We start from the raw sequence: 18,194 nt of genomic DNA on the forward strand, positions 1-18,194 counted from the left end.
AAGAAGAAGAAAAAGAAGAAGAAGAAGAAGAAATATCAGAAAGGGGAAAAAACAAACAAACAAACAAACAAACAAATTCAAACCCAGAAGAGGAATAGTAAAGGAAAAAGGGAAAAAAAAACTGTACTTACACAGAAGCAGAAGAAAGAGACCATTTCAAAGATCAGGTATTCTCACTTGGAAATTCTTCTTTATTTGATAATTTTTTTTAAAAGATTTTATTTTATTTATTTAAAAGACAGAGACAGAGAGAGCACAAGTAGACAAAGTGGCAGGCAGAGGGAGAGGGAGAAGACTCCCCGCTGAGCAGGGTGCCCCAGGTGGGGCTCGATCCCAGGACCCTGGGATCATGACCTGAGCCAAAGGCAGCCACTTATCCGACTGAGCCACCCAGGCACCCCTTTTTTTTCCTTTAAGGTTTTATTTATTTGAGAGGGAGAGAAAGCACGAGCAGGGGAGGGGCAGAGGGAGAGAGAGAGAGAAGCAGACACCCTGTTGAGCAGGGAACCTGATGCGGGGCTCAATTCCAGGATCCCAGGATCATGACCTGAGCCAAAGGCAGCCGCTTAACTGACTGAGCCACCCAGGTGACCCTTGGTAATTTCAATAGACTAAATTTTGCCACTCATTTAAAATTTCCTTGATAAATAAGTTAATACTTTCCTATGCATCTCATATGACAGTTCATATATTCAAATATCACTTCTACCTTTTTTCAGCCCGTAGGCATTACTCATTACAATTATAAAGATCAAATTCTTGTTTTACCTCACTAAATACTATGAGGAGAGACAAAAAAGTACTGTTCAACACCCCTAACAAAAGAAAAAATCCAAAAAACAAGAACTACTGGGGGACAACTGTAAGGTGAACAATTCTCTCTGCTCACACAGGGGTGAGAGATGTTTGAGTTTTGACCAAACAATTCCTAGAGGGGAGAATATCCACCTCTTAAAAAGGGGACATATGAAAGAGACCCCAGAAAAATTATGCCTCTTAGTATTTGGCCAAAATAAACCTACATCTGTATATTAACACTACTCTAAATCTATCTCCAAAAAGCTTAAAAACAAGCTATAAGAAGGTCAAAGGAATTTGCAAGTTGATTTAACCCCTGCTACAATAAAGTCCAATACTGGGGCGCCTGGGTGGCTCAGTGGGTTAAAGCCTCTGCCTTCGGCTTGGGTCATGATCCCGGGGTCCTGGGACTGAGCCCCGCGTCGGGCTCTCTGCTCAGCAGGGAGCCTGCTTCCTCCTCTCTCTCTCTGCCTGCCTCTCTGCCTACTTGTGATCTCTGTCTGTCAAATAAATAAATAAAATCTTTCAAAAAAAAAAAACCAAATAAAATAAAGTCCAATACTCTTTAAAGAAAGACAACAAAGTACAGAATTCAACATCATAAAATTCACAATGTATATACTCTAAGAGAAAATTACTAGATATATATAAAAATTAGGAATATGAGAACCCAAACTAGTAGGAAAAGTCATAAACACAAACTTATAAATGATAGAGAATACAGCATTAGCGACAAGGACTTTAGCTCTTACACATACATTCAAAAGCACAAAGGAAAACATAATTAGGAGGGAAATGGAAAATATTAAAAGAACCAAAGAGATCTTCTAGAGATCAGAAAAATGAAATTCCTGAAATGAAAAACTAACTGGATAGGATTGATAGCATATTAGACACTAAGGAAGAAAACATCAGTGAACTTGGAAGACACAGCAACAGAAACTGAAATGGAAAGAAAGAAAAAGACTTTTTTGGAAAAATGAAGAGCACGTGAAGTGATGTGCAAATTAACAACAGGTTGTGTAATATATACGTAACTATGTCCGAGAGAGAACTGAGGAAGGAAGAAAAATATCTGAACAAAAATGACCAAAAGTATTCCAAAATATTCCAAAATTATTCCACAGATCCAAGATGATCAATGAACTCTAATTAAAAAAAAAAAAAAAAGAAAACCCTATCAAGGTACATCATAATCAAATTATAGGAACTAATAAGAAGAGAAAATCTTAAAAATATCCAGAGAAAAATGAAAAGACACATTACACATCACAATAATTGATAGAACAAGTATTCAGAAAAAGTAAAGATAGAAATGATGAACAACACCATAAGTCAAGGTGATCTAACAGACATTTATAAAACTCTTCATCTGATGGTATGACATTAGCAGCATGTATGTTTATTCCAAGTGTCTGTGTAACATTTACCAGGATAGGGGCACCTGGGTGGCTCAGTGGGTTAAAGCCTCTGCCTTCGGCTCAGGTCATGATCCCAGGGTCCTGGGATCGAGCCCCGCATCGGGCTCTCTCCTCAGCAGGAAGCCTGCTTCCCTTCCTTTCTCTCTGCCTGTCTCTCTGCCTACTTGTGATCTCTGTCTGTCAAATAAATAAATAAAATCTTTAAAAAAAAAAAAATTTACCAGGATAGATGACATCTGGATGATAAAACAAGTCTGAATAACTTAAAAGGACTTAAGTCATACAAGGTATATTATCTGACCACAAAGGAATTAACTTAGAAGTCAATAAGATAAAGATAACTCAAATATTTATTTTTTTATTTATTATTTTTAAAAGTATTTATTATTTGAGAGAGATAGAGAGCAGGGGGAAGGGCAGATGGAGAGGGAGAAGAGACTCTAAAGCAGATTCCGCCTTAAGCATGGAGCCCAGTGGGGGGCTTGATCTCACAACTGTAAGATTATGACCTAAGCCAAAATCAAGAGTCAGATACTCAAGAGACTGAGCCCTCCCAGGTGCCCCAATATTCAAATATTTAGCTACAAAACAACATATTCTTAAATAACTTATGGTTCAAAAAAAAATTAGAGTGAAATAAAGACTGTTTCAGAGAAATAAATAATGAAAGAATTACCATCAGATTTGCACTATAAGAAATGATAACAGAAATTTTATAGTAAGAAAAATGATGGCAGATGGAAAATTAAATATAGGAAGAAATAAAGAGTGCCAAAAATGGTAATTATATTTGATTTTCTTTCAATTAACATTTTAAAAAAAGATTTAGTTATTTATTTGAGATAGAGAGTGAGAGAGAGAGCACAAGTCGGGGGATGGACAGAGGGAGACGGAGAAGCAGGCTCCCCGCTGAGCAGGGAGCCAAATATGGGGGAAGGGGGGCTGGGACCTCGATCCCAGGACCCTGAGATCATGACCTGAGCTGAAGGCAGACACTTAACCAACTGAACCACCCAGCTGCCCCATCACTTAAAAAGTTTTTGAAAAGATCATTGTTTAATCCTATGCTAACCACAAAGTATCATTTAGTATATATGGATTCATAAAAGTCAAATGCACAGAATTGGGAGGGAGAATGTGGAAGTATACTGTTATAAGACAATTATATCAAATTCGAAGTTGTATTAAAAAATAAAACAACAGAGGTAAATCAGTAGTGTTGTTAAAATTTTAAAACAAAACCTCAATTAATTCAAATGAAGATGAAAGCAACAGAGAAAGAAAAAAGGTACAAACCACAGCCAGGACAAACAGATAACAAATAATAGTATATTTAAGTCAAACTATGTTAAAAATTACATTTAATGTAAACATTAATTCAAAACTAAAAATATCAAATGAAAGTAGACTAGCAAACTAAATAGAAGAAAAAAGCAGGACCTAACTAATGCTATTGAAAAGAAATTCACTTTTGGGGCGCCTGGGTGGCTCAGTGGGTTAAGCAACTGCCTTGGGCTCAGGTCATGATCACAGGGTCCTGGGGTTGAGCTCTCTGCTCAGCAGGGAGTCTGCTTCTCTCTCTGCCTCTTTGCATCTCACCCACCCCACCTCCAGCCCCCTGGCTTGTGTTCTCTTTCTTGCTCACTCTCTCAAATAAATAAATAAAATCTTGAAAAAAGAAAAGAAATCCACTTTAAGTATAAGGAGAGCCATAGGTTAAAGGTGGAAGGATGAAAACAGATTTGCCATGCAAACACAAACTAGAAGAAAACAGGTATGGTTATATTAACATCAGTCGAATAGATTGCAGATCAAGGAATATTGCCACACATAATAGACATTTCATAAATGAATGGGTAATTTCAACAAGATATAACAACCCTAAGTATGTGTGAACTCAATAACAGCTTCAAGTTGCAAAAAGGAAAAACAACTGAAATGAGAAATGAACCAATTCACAATTATAATTTTAGGTTGACTTATTTTTTTAAATTTTTAATTATTTATTTATTTACTTATTTATATTTATTTATTATATATATTATTATATATTTATTATTTATTTATATTTATTATTATTATTTATTTTTATTTAAATTTATTTGACTTATAGAGATCACAAGTAGGCAGAGAGGCAGGCAGAGAGAGGAGGAAGCAGGCTCCCCGCCGAGCAGAGAGCTGGATTCGGGGCTCGATCCCAGGACCCTGGGATCATGACCTGAGCTGAAGGCAAAGGCTTTTAACCCACTGAGCCACCTAGGCACCCCTATAATTATAGATATAGACAGTCCTCTGTCAGGGGTAGAACAAGCAGACAGAAAATCAGTAAGAATACAGAAGACTTAAAGAACACTGTTCAAGAGCACCTGAGTGGCTCAGCCATTTAAGCATCTGTCTTAGGCTAAGGTCCTGGAATCAAGCCCCACATTGCATTCCCTGTTGGTGGAAAGCCTGCTTCTCTCTCTCCCTTTGCCTGCCACTCCCCCTGTTTGTGCCCTCTCTCTCTCTCTCACTGTTAAATAAACAAAATCTTAAAAAAAAAAAAAAAGAACACTTTAAAATAGTTCAGTAACAAATTGAACAAACTGACATTTATACATAAATCCATTTTTTTTAAACAAAAAGAAAGGAGAGAGCATGAGGTTGGGGAGGAGAAGAGGGAAAATCTTAAGTAAATTTCAAATTATTTAAATCACAACTAAGGCAGTGCTTAAAAGTGCTTATGTTAGAAGAGAAAAAAGATTTTAGGTCTAAGCTTAAAAATTTAGAAATTTTTTAAAAAAGCAAATTAAAATCAAAGAACAGTTGACTCTTCAACAATGCAGGGAGAGGGGTTTGGAGTGTCGACCCCAGCACAGGTGAAAACCCATATATAATTTTATGGGGCGCCTGGTTGGCTCAGTCAGTGGACCATGCAATTCTTGATCTTGGGGCTGTAATCTCTATACGTGTTGAATGTACAGATTACTTAAAAATAAAATCTTAAAAAAAATCCATATATAACTTTAGACTCCCCAAAATTAACTAAGAGCTTACTATTGACTGGAAAGCATTACTGATAACATAAAGAGCCAATTAACATATATTTTATATGTATTTGTATTATGTACTATAGTCTTACAATAAAGTAAACTAGAGAAAAGCAAATGTTAAGAAAATCAACAGGAAGAGAATATACATTTATAGTACTGTACTATATAAAAAAAATTCACAGGTAAGTAGACCTCCATGTTCAAACGTGTGTTATTTAAAAATAAACTGTAGGGGCACCTGGGTTGCTCAGTGGGTTGGGGCCTCTACCTTCAGCTCAGGTCGAGATCCCAGGGTTCTGGGATCGAGCCCCACATCGGGCTCTCTGCTCAGCAGGAAGCCTGCTTCCCCCCTCTCTATCTGCCTGCCTCTCTGCCTACCTGTGATCTCTGTCAAATAAATGGATAAATCTTTAAAAAAAATAAATAAAAATAAAAATAAAAGTAAACTGTAATTAAAAAGAAGAAAAACAATAAAGTATATATGGAAATAGATTATAAAAAGATGCATAGCAGTAAAAAAAAGTCAATGAACGCAAAATGTTTATTTAGAAAGATCACTAGGATTAACAAACTTTTAGCTAGACTGAAAAAGAAAAAACAAGACAGAAAATATTACCAATATGAGGATGAAAGATCACTAGAGAGCCTATACGGATGAAAAGGATAATGGGATATCATGAACAATGCTTTGCAATAAATTAGACAAATGAAATTGTAAGGTGAATGATCAAAACTAAGAAACAGAAAACATTAAAAGCCTTTAAAATTGAATTCAAAATTTTAAAACTTCCAAAAAGGAAAACTCCAGATCCGGATGGCTTCACTAGTGAATGCTATCAACCTTTCAAGGAAGAAATAATACGAATCCTAAAGAAACTTTAAGAATTAGAAAAGAATGAAACACACCTCAACTCAATTTATGAAGTCAGCAATACTCTGATAACAAAACCACACAAAGACATTATGAGAATAGAAAATTAAATCCCTTGGGGTGCCTGGGTGGCTCAGTGGGTTAAGTGTCTGCCTTCGGCTCAGGTCATGAACCCAGGGTCCTCTAAACTTGAAATACTCTGGAATAAACTTATTAAGATACACCTATAAGATGAGACTCACAAAACACTGCTGAGAGAAACTGAAGACCTAAATAAATGGGGAAATAAACCACAGTCATTGATTAACTCAATCTTATTAAAATATAATTCTCAGGGCACCTGGGTGGCTCAGTGGGTTAAGCCTCTGCCTTCGGCTCATGTCATGATCTCAGGGTCCTGGGATCGAGCCCCACATCGGGCTCTCTGCTCGGCGGGGAGCCTGCTTCCCCCCCCACCGCCCCCACCTGCCTCTCTGCCTACTTGTGATCTCTCTCTGTCAAATAAATGAATAAAATCTTAACCAAAAAAAAAAAAATTATATATATATATATGCATATATATATATATATAATATTCTCCACAGATTGGTTACATAGATTAAATGCAATCCCAATCAAAATGCGAAGCTGCTGCTAAATTTCACACAGAAAGGACCTAGAATAACTAAAACACTTAAATTTTAGGGGGACTCACACTATAAGATATTAAGACTTACTATAAAACTGGAATAATTAATTTTTAAAAAACCTGGAATAATCAAGGCAGTAGTGTGTTGTAGAAAAATGCCACTGATCAATGGAACAGAATTTAGAGTCTAGAAATATCTCTATACATATATGGTTGACAGATTTTCAAAATTGTTACAAAAGTAATGCAATGAGAAAAGGATAACCATTTCAATGATACATTTTTGGATAAAACACAAACCACAAAACAAAAAAATTGGTTAGTTGGAACTTCATCCAAAATTTAAAAGCCATTGTGAAGAAAAGTCACTGTTAAAGAAAAAAGCCACAGAATGCAAAAAAAATATAGCTGAGAAGCACATGAAAAGATGTCTAACATCACGTCATTCAGTGAAATGCAAATTGAAACTACAAAGAGATAACACTTTAAATTCACAACGATGGGGGCACCTGGTAGCTCAGCCAGTTGGACATCTGCCTTTGGCTTGGGTTGTGATCCCAGGGTCCTGGGATTGAGCCCCATGTTGGGTTCCCTGCTCAGCAAGGAGTCTGGTTCTCCCTCTGCCCCTCCCCCTGCTCATGCTCATTCTCCCTCTTAAATAAATAAATGAAATCTTAAAAAAAAAATATTCACGAAGATGTTGAAATTTAAAACACCAAATGCTGGCAAGGATACAGAGAAACTTTGATACACTGTTGCTGGAAACATAAAATGGTACAACAAATACTCTGAGAAAACTCTGGCAGTTTCTTTTTTGTTTTTTAATATTTTATTTATTTATTTGATAGACAGAGATCACAAGTAGGCAGAGAGGCAGGCAGAGAGAGGGGGAAGCAGGCTTCCTGGTGAGCAGAGAGCCCAATGTGGGGCTTGATCCCAGGACACTGGGATCATGACCTGAGCCGAAGGCAGAAGCTTTAACCCACTGAGCCACCCAGGCACCCCATTCTGGCAGTTTCTAATAAAACTAAACACATACCTACCCTATGACCAAGAAAAACATATGTCTGAACAGACTTGTACAAGAATGTTCACAGCCACTTTATTTACAGCAGTAAAAAATTTAAAACTGCCCAGGAGTTCATTAAATGGAGAAAATCTAAATAAACTGTGATATATTCAGTCAATGGACTACTACTTACTATTACTCAGTAATAATGAGGAATGAGCTACTTCTATATGAAACATGGATAAATCTCAGAACAACATGCTTAGTCAAAGAAGCTTTACACAAAGGAGTACATCCTATATAATTCAAGTTCATGAATAGGTAAAACTAAGCTATAGTGAAAATAATAAAAATAGCATTACCTCTGGGGTAATGGGTACTGAACTGACTGGAAAAGGGTGTAGAGAGAATTTTTTGGAATGATGTTATGTTGTATAACCTGATTGGTTTGAGTTACACAGGTGTATGTATTTGTCAAAACTCACCTAATGGCACATGTTAGTTTCATGCAATTCACCGTACATGAACTTACATTTTAAAAAGTGTGTTGTATGTGTGTAGTTATTTTTATGTATGAAGTGTTGAGGGGTAAAATCTATTGATATCTACCATTTATTTCAAAATGCATCACAAAATGAAATAAACTGTCGAATGGAAAGAGGAATGGGTAAATGGACAAACATACCAAAGCAAATACATCAAAATATTAGCTGCAGAATCTAGCTAGTGTATATATGGATATTCACTGTACAATTCTTTCATATTTAAAGTTACCATAATAAAATGGAAAAAAGTCTTTTTTTTTTTTTTTTTTTAGATTTTATTTATTTATTTGACAGACAGAGATCACAAGTAGGCAGAGAGGCAGACAGAGAGAGAGGTGGAAGCAGGCTCCCCGCAGAGGAGAGAGCCCGATGTGGGGCTCGATCCCAGGACACCGGGATCACGACCTGAGCCGAAGGCAGAGGCTTTAACCCACTGAGCCACCCAGGCGCCCCCAAAAGTCTTATTTTTAAACTAAAAGTTGCAAGAGACTTAAAAATGTTCAGGCATGTGGGTGCCTGGGTGGCTTAGTCAGTTATGCTTTCAATTCTTGGTTTCCACTCAGGTCATGATCTCAGGGCCGTGAGACTGAGCCCTGCATCAGGCTCCACATTCAATGCAGAGTCTCCTGGAGATTCTCTCTCCTTCCGTTTCCCTCTCCTCCTCTCCCCATTCACACACACACTCTCTCTCAAATAAATAAATGAAATCTTTAAAAAATGCTCAGGCATATTTGAAAAAGAACCAAATGTTACTTATAGAAATGAAAAATGTATGGCTAAAATTTTTAAAACTTCAACAACAGTGGTGCGTAGTTATATGAATTCACAGAAAAAAAATCACTTAAAAGCAAAATGGACAAAAGATTTGAACACACTCTTCACAAAGAGGAACACAGAATAAGACATGAAAAATTGCTCAACCTAAAAGCAACCTCAGAAATAAAAATTAAAACCACAATGAACTACTATTTTATACCCATTAGACTCACATGATATAAAGTAAGACTGCAACAAGTGCTGGTGAGATTAGAGCAAAAATAAGTCTTACATGCTGCTAGTGAGTGTGAACTGCTACAAGTACTGTGCAAAACATCTGGCATTACAAGTTAAAGATGCTTATATAATCTGACTTCGCATTCCACTACAGAAAATCTTATAAATGTGCACCAGGTAACTGATAGGAGATTTCACAGTGGCATTGTTTGTAATAATAAAATAATGGGAACAACAGAAATGTCCATTATCAGTAGAATGGAAAAGAAATTTTTGATATACAGTCAAACAATGGAATCCTAGAGCACAGTGAAAACAAATGGATGAAAGCTACAGTTGTCATTACCTTGGCTCAATCTCAGGAATATAATAGTAGGTAAAAATAAGGAAGCTGTAGAAGAACAGATGTAATATGGATCCATCAACATGTTGTGTAGGAATAGAAATACATGTAACAAAACTATAAAGAAAAACAAGTGATAATTATAAAATTCAGGATTTTAATTTCATTTGAAAGAGAGAGAAGATCCAGGAGAGGCCTAAAAGGTAATGAAAATATTCTACTTTTTTTTTTTTTAAGATTTTCTTTATTTATTTGACAGAGAGAGACACACGGTGAGAGAGGGAACAGAAGCAGGGGGAGTGGGAGAGGGAGAAGCAGGCTCCCTGCCGAGCAGGGAGGCCCATGCAGGGCTCGATCCCAGGACCCTAGGATCATGACCTGAGCTGAAGGCAGATGCTTAATGAATGAGCCACTCAAGCGCCCTGAAAATGTTCTACTTAAACTGGTATTCAGATGTGCCTTATATGGGTCATCTTTATATGTTACATAATAATTTGTAAATATTATTTTGGATTTATTCAAAGTTTATTTAATATAGTATATTTAATAAAATATAATAATACATGATTCCTAAAATACATAAAACTGTAAAATTGGTCCTTAATAATATTCTTTGCCTACCCGAAAAATCTTGTGCATCCTCATGGTGGCTGAACAAAAGATAAATCTTGTGAGAAGCAAGCGAAGAAACTCATCTCCAAAAAACTGGAGAAATGCTTGATCTGCAAAGAGGAGAAAGATGATAGTAAAAAGATGCTTAAAAGAAAAACTCAGAAAGTTTGGGAAAACCTTCTCGACTTTCCTGCCTTCAACAAATACCTTTAAAAATTCAAACAATTTCAATAATATAAAACCATTATAGTATGTTAAGTGTGCAGTTATATTAGTAGGGTACCTATTGAACGTGAATGGGTCAGTAGCTGGGCAATATCACGGTTGATTTTTCGAAGATATTCTTGACACTTTTCCCATAGGCCTCTGCGCATGCTTGACAATCCAGAGACAAATAGGAAGGCCATTAGAGGATTGTTCAAAAAGAGAGTGAAGAGGCTACCTCGTTGAGATTGATCTGTAATAACAAACATGTTATATATATATATATAGACAACAATATATATAGTTTTGCAAAAGATAAGAAATGCACTTGAGGAATATTTCAATATGATGATAATATATAAAATTAAAGCTGTATCATTAAATCATAATTCAATAAAGTAAATTCTGTCTGCAACTACAAAAACATCCCAGGTATGCTGCTTTCTGCTGAACAAACTCAAGACAGAGCCTCGTACACTTAAGGGAAATGAAAAAGGAACATATTCCTTTGCCTTTTTCACTCCAACTAACAAATTTTACCCAGATATGGCAAGTACCTGGGCAGCTCATGACAGAGTTCTCGGATGAGTATTAGAATTGGCAATCTTTTTCATTCCCTTTTGTTCGTTGCTCTTTCTTTGCTTATCCCTTAAATATCAATATTTTCTTTCTTTGACCCTATATATTGCTGATCTCACCTACTCCCATAATTTCAGGTATCACTTAGATGCCTACTGACTCCCCGTTCTCTTATCCACGGCCTAGACTGAGCTCGTTAGGCCTAGAACAGCACTGCCCTACAAGAGCTACTAGACACTTAAAATATGACTGGTCCAAAGTGAGGTACACTGTGAAATGTAAAATGTAAACTATGTGTAGGACTTCAAAGCCTCACTACAAAAAGGCAAATGAACAGAAATTTCACCTGTTAAACTTTTTTCAATGTGGCTACTTGAAAATTTAAAATTACATGTGACTTGCGTCATCTTCTATTGAACAGAGTTGCTCTAGACTATAATATTCAACCTAAGTTTCAAGGGTAACCTCAAACCCAAGATGTCAGAAATGGAAAGGAAATTCTTCCCCCTTGTGTTCTCTACAAATCTGCTTCTTACCCAGTACCACCATTTCTATCAGCAACTTAGCCAGAAACCCAGAAGTTCACCTCTGCCTCCTTCTTCTCCCTTATTTTCTCATATCCAACCCATCACCAAATCCTGCTGGCTCTCTGGGTTTAGCATCTTTTGGAGCCACCACTATCTCCCTGTTTCCATCAATGCTCCTCTCCAATCCATTCTCCACAAGGTGAATGAATGCTCTTCCATGCTACTCTTCTATTCACAATCTTTTGATGGCACCCCCGTCTTCCAGTTAAAGCTCTTCACAAATCCTGAAAGGTTTTCATGATTCAGTCACACAATCCCACACCCTATCCTTCCACTAGCAGGATGTACTTTAATTTCCCTAAATGTTCCATAAACTGAGGCACCTGGCTGGCTCAGTGGGTAAGAGCACATGACTCTTGATCTTGGGGTTTTGAGTTTGAGCCCCACGTTGGGTAAATAGATTACTTAAGGGGCGCCTGGGTGGCTCAGTTGGGTTAAAGCCTCTGCCTTTGGCTCAGGTCATGATCCCAGGGTCCTGGGATCGAGCCCCACATAGGGCTCTCTGCTCAGCAGGGAGCCTGCTTCCCCCTCTCTCTCTCTGCCTACCTCTTGGCCTACTTGTGATCTCTCTGTCAAATACATAAATAAATAAAATCTTAAAAAAAAAAGATTACTTAAAAATAAAATCTTAAAAAAAATGTCCCATAAACTTTCTCGTCACAGAGCTCTTATGTCTGGGCTCGAATGCTATTGCTCTACGAGAACACTCTTGTTAACCATGTCCCAGCGCCATATGATTCTATATAACCTTCAACTCCACTTTGACTGAGAGAACTGGAGACTTTGGATACCAGAGGTGCAGGAACCTAATTAGACATCCCAAATACTTAGTTACTGCTAGCTTTGTGCCCAGATGGGCCATATTTAAGGGATTAGAGGTCTAAGCTTTCTTGCACAAAGATATGATACTTGACTTAAAAAATGTTAAGGACGTATACTACAACTAAGGTTGATAACAAGCATTAATAACAATGACCATTAAAAAATGACAGTTAGGGGCGCCTCGGTGGCTCAGTCATTAAGCATCTGCCTTCAGCTCAGGTCGTGATCCCAGGGTCCTGAGATCAAGCCCCGAATCTGGCTCCCTGCTGGGTGGGAAGCCTGTTTCTCCCTCTCCTACTCCCCCTGCTTGTGTTCCCTCTCTCATTGTCTCTCTGTCAAATAAATGAATAAAATCTTTTGAAAAAATGATAGCACATATTGAATACTTACTATATACCCAGAATTATTTAACAAAGAGAACTATTATTATCTCCATTTGATAGGAAACTGAGGCACAGAAACTAAGGCACAGAATGGCTACATAACTTCCCAAGGTTACATAGCTAGTCAGTGGTAGTCGAAATTCAAATTCCATCAGCTTGCCTCCAGAGTCTGTTTTTACCCTCTACACAATAAAGCCTTTTGGAACAAATAATCTTGGTATTAACCCATTAGATCATTGCCATTTTAAATGAAGCCGCATATTGACAGGACACAGTGACAGCAAAAAGCACTCTTTAAGTAATTGGAAGGGGTTATACTTCTCCAGAAATGACAGGAAACAGGTTAACAAAGTCCTCAAAGCAGGAGAATTTTACCGTTGTTTGAAGGTAAGTTCTATCCCTTAGTAATTTGACTTTTGGATACAAGAACTTAATATTTCTACATGGTTTTCCCTGTTAAATAGCAAAACTTACCTTAAAACAACGGTGAAAAGTCTCCAGCTTCTCTCAGGCTTTCAAATGCTGACCATCACTTCCTGTGTCAAACTATGTCAGCAGACAGGACTTCTGGCTGGGAAGTAGCAGTAAAATGCCATCTCCCACAGAGAGACATCAGCACTATTCACAGTCAGGGAGATAGTGAAACAGTGACAAGTACTGCTAAAACACAGTTAAGGTTTGTTTAGTTTCTACCTAGCGTAAAGACTGGGAGTTCGAACTAGATTTTACATGTTGGCTTATCAAGGACAAATTATTAAAGACAGTCTTTCATTTCTCAGCCATAACACGGACACGCTGTCTCCCTAGCACACTGAAAAGAGGGTCTTTTACTTTAAAAATACAACAAGGTAAAAATGTGAATAAAAGAAACCCTTTAAGTTGTGCCAGTAAGGTTATCCTAACTCTTAGGCATAGGCTGAGAAGTTTTCTAGACTAGAAATCATATGGTCTTAAAAGATGCCTAGAATATGTAGCCAGAGATATAGGAAATCATGCTGTTATGAAGGGCAACACACACATCAAAACCAAAATCAAAACCAAACCAAACAAAAAAACACCTGCAAAACAAATCTAAAAACTCACAGATCATGAGGTCCCTAGCAGTAAGGGAGCAAAAAGCACCTTTTTCTCAGGGACGATTTACCATTTCTTTTAGCATTATCTCAACACCTAATGGTAGCACATTAAAGAAGTCTAGCTGTTGGCAAGACTTCTGGGTTTATTTCAGATCGACACCTGCCACATTAAACACTATAAAACCACATGTGATCATTACGGTGGGGAGGGAAAGATCCGTATTATTAAAAATGTAGACTGTGTTTATTTGCAACCTATGGATATAACAGGTAATGACAACATACCTTGTAAAGCTTTTGGATATGCTGTAGGAGAAAGCAAGCAGACTAGTGGCTGTCCAAATAAGTTTGTGAAATTCTGTAACATATAAGAATTTAAAACTTTCATTAAAAATTTGACTAAAGATGGTTACTCAAGTAATTTTCCAAAGCACGTCATTAGTGTATATAGGGCCCTTTTACTCATAAGCAGATGCAGAAACATCAGTAACAGCTGAACAGACTGCCATCCATGTATAACTACCATGCGTAATAAGCATTCTTAAAATAGTGAAGATTACTAAAAATAAACTATTGACTTCTAAAATAAAGGCATACAAATAGTTGCAGTGTTATAGGGAGAGGTCATCTGGCTGTCTGTCAAGAGACCACCTCAAAGGGTGATAAACACCAATATTTACAAGGGTGGATTTTCCAAGCTCTAGAATCTGGCTCTCAGCCTCGAAGGCTCTAAAACCTGACTTACTGGGGAGCAATCAGAGAAGACTGCAATCATTTCTCATTGTAAACCAAATTAACTACCCAAACAGAATGACGTATAAAACCAGAATGTCAATAGGTTAATGTACAGTGAGGATTAAAGCTGATACAAACACTAGAACACTGTTTGACTAAGGATATCCATTCTCTAAAGGATGGAAAGACACGATATGCTCTTAGAGAGAAACCCATTCGAAAGATATTATTACACTAATTGATGGAAATTTGAACCAACCTCAATAAAAATGGCCACTGCTATTCTTTCCTGCAACTGAAAAAAATAATTCTAAAGTTCATATGGGAAAAGCAGATTAGCCAGGAAAGCTCTGAAAAAGAAGAACAAAGAGAGGGAACTAGACTCATGAGATATTGAAACATACTTTAAAGCCTCAGTAACTAAAAATACGTGGCACTGGCGTTAAGAGTAGGCAGAAGTCTAATGGAAGAGAACAAAGAATCCAAAATTAGACCCTCAAACAGGTAAGACTTCAGTATATATGATAAAGGTGATAGGTCAAATTAGGACATAGGAAAATTTGGCTTAGTTGCAAGAGCATGGCACACGTGCAACCCTTGATCTCAGAGTCATGAGTTCGAGTCACATGTTGGGTGTAGAGATTACATAAAATAAATGAACAAAATAAAATTCTGAGGAAAGTGGGAAAATCTAATGGCTAGATGGCTATCCAGTAGGGGAAAAAACTGGATAGCCATCTAGAAAAAAGTTGGCTCCATACTTTGCACCACACATGGATAATTCTAAATATATTAAAGATTTAAATGTAAAAAAAATTAAGAAGGAAAAGTGCTGAAAGAAAATAAGGCTTTTTTTTTTTTTTTAAATAATCTAGAAGATCTTCCTAACTATTATGATTAAGATTAATAGACCACGGGATGCCTGGCTGGCTCAGTTGGAAAAGCAAGCAACACTAGATCTTAGGGTAAAAAATTCAAGCCCAATGTTGGATGTAAAGATTACTAAAAATATATATAAATAAACTTTAAAAAGATTAATAAACTCAGTTACAAAATCAAATGCTTGTGCATAGTAAAATACAGCATAAGCTAAATCAAAAGCAAAATGATGACCTGGGGAAAATATTTGCAAGGCACATTACAAAGATTAAGCTCCTTAATATAGAAAGAGCTTCTCCAAACCCACAAGAAACAGACCACTGATCCAACAGAAAAATGAGTGGAAGATAACAAGGAATTCACAGAAAAGGGAATACAACTGGCTCAAATACATGAAAAGACGTTACAATATCACTTTTTAACCTACCAGTTTAGCAAAATTTCCAAAAGCTTGAGAATATATACTACTGGCAAGAATATGGGGATACAAATACTCATATGTAGATGATAGGAGTATAAACTGGAACAAATTCTTTAGAAGACAATTTGACAGTACCTATATTCCATTAATGCAGGAATTCTACAACTAAAAATTTATACTACCAATAAATTCTCAAACCTGTGAATAACATTAAGCCCAAATTTACTCCTTGCAGCACTGGTAGTAACAGGAAAGATTAGAAACAACCAAATGACCAGCAACGAGGGATTGGTAAAATAAATTTTGGCACAACCATATGATGGAGTACTATGCAGTTATTAAAAAAAAAAAAGAACAAAGAAGTTCTTTATGAAGGGATATGGAAAGATCTCCAACATTTTTTTGTTTGTTTGTTTTTTGAGGGAGAGAGAGAGAATCTTAACCAGGCTCCATGCCCAGCATGGAGCCCAATGAGGGGTTTGATCTCAAGACCCTCAGATCATGACCTGAGGCAAAATCAAGAGTTGGACGCTTAACTGACTGAGCCACTCAGGCACCCCTCCAACATTTCTAAGTGGAAACAAAGTAAGCTATAGAACAGTTGTATGTAGCATGTTACTGCCACTTACATAGCTAAGAAGACTAAAGCCTATATATTTGTTTTGGCTTACATATATGTTTAAAAAAAATTCTAGAAGGATAAACAAGAAACAAACAAAAGTCATTATCCAGAGAGAGAGAAAGAGAGAGAGAGAGAAACTGAGTGAACTGAGACTGGGAGGGTTAAGGTGTATCATAATAAGCCTTTTGGAAATTTTTGTTTTTTTGACTTTGTGAATATCATATCAATATAAAAAAATTAAACAAGTAAATTCATAATTTCTTGCAATCAAAACAAAGGGAGTAAATAGAATGATATTAAGGAACATTTTTCAGATTAAGGCACCTTGAGCCATTTATCTACATTGAGAGACGGCCTTCTGGATCTTTGGCCATGATACTCTTATTCTTGGATAGTGTTGGGATGCAGATGGCCTTATTTATGTTCCAAGGTCTCCTTTTTCTTTGCTTCCCTTGTTGATCAACCTTTCTTTTCTTCTTCCCTTTTTTTTTTTTTTTTAAATACTGTGTGGAGACAGTTGCTTAACAAGCCTGACTGCTATCTTTTCAAAGTCTGCTTACAAACTTTGACACCCTGCTTACAAGGCTGGTGGTAGGCTGGCTTCTGGGGACTTAGATTTGAGGAGGGTTCCCACCATTAGCAGAACTAATAAGAGCAGTTTCCTTTCCCTGGACTGTATAAACAACATGGTTTATGCTGAGCACCTGCTTTTTTTCTGGGAGAATGGCATTTTAATGTGTGCCAGGCAGAGGGTGCCTACACAATGAGTCCCCAGTGAAAACCCTGGGCACCGAGTCCCTAGTGAGCCTTGCTGGTAGACATGTCACCCATGTCATCTCACTTGCTGCCAGAAGAACTGAGTGCATCCTCTGTGACTTCACTGGGCGAGGCCTCTTGGAAGTTTGTGCCTGCTTTTCTCTGGACTTGATCGCATGTGCCTTTTTCTTTTGAGATTTTGCTCTGTATCCTTTACTGTGATAAATCTTAGTAGCGAGTGTGATTATACGCTGAGAATTACCAGTTCTCATGAATCGCTGAGCCGGGGGTGGGGGGCTGACCTTGGGGACCTCTGACTTCTTCCTATCAGATTATATTTAAATATTAGGTCTGGGAAACAGTTTCTTTGAGATACCTTGCACATCTCTAGTCTAACCCATTTGGTATTCAATTTTATAGTGTAACTCCCATAGTATTATCTTATTTTCTTTATTTTCAAGTTTTTGGGAATGTCTCATAATTGCCCCCATATAGGGATTATATGATTTAATGCTATTAAGGCAGACACTTAAGGGATGAGACACCCAGGTGAACCTCAATGCTTTTTTTTTCTTTTTTAAATATTTTTTATTTATTTATTTGACAGAGAGAGAGAGCACAAGCAGGCAGAGAGGCAGGAGGAGAGAGAGGAGGAAGCAGGCTCCCCGCCGAGCAGAGAGCCCGATGCGGGGCTCGATCCCAGGACCCTGAGATCATGACCCGAGCCGAAGGCAGCGGCTTAACCCACTGAGCCACCCAGGTGCCCCACCTCAATGCTTTTTAAAAGATTTTATTAATTTATTTGACAGAGAAAGAGTGAGAGAGCACGAGCAGGGGGAGCAGCAGGCACAGGGAGAAGCAGGCTCCCCACTGAGCAA

The 18,194-nt window shown here is 37.3% G+C and overlaps 1 protein-coding gene across 9 annotated transcripts in view; it reads right to left on the bottom strand.

The window, feature by feature from the left end:
- The window catches only part of SCAI (suppressor of cancer cell invasion), a 140,268-nt gene that overhangs the window by 1,952 nt on the left and 120,122 nt on the right, over positions 1–18,194 (bottom strand). For 8 of the 9 annotated variants that reach the window (XM_047700358.1, XM_047700361.1, XM_047700359.1 and 5 more), the window contains 3 exons: positions 14,189–14,261; positions 10,536–10,709; positions 10,262–10,362 (listed from right to left, as the gene is read on the bottom strand). In XM_047700358.1, coding sequence (XP_047556314.1) covers positions 10,262–10,362; positions 10,536–10,709; positions 14,189–14,261 — 348 coding nt within the window. Of the gene's footprint in view, positions 1–10,261; positions 10,363–10,535; positions 10,710–13,301; positions 13,446–14,188; positions 14,262–18,194 lie in introns of those variants that run through there. The other variant, XR_007122323.1, reaches the window with a different exon arrangement.

Source organism: Lutra lutra, chromosome 13, assembly GCF_902655055.1.
Source record: "Lutra lutra chromosome 13, mLutLut1.2, whole genome shotgun sequence".
Classification (NCBI taxonomy): domain Eukaryota; kingdom Metazoa; phylum Chordata; class Mammalia; order Carnivora; family Mustelidae; genus Lutra; species Lutra lutra.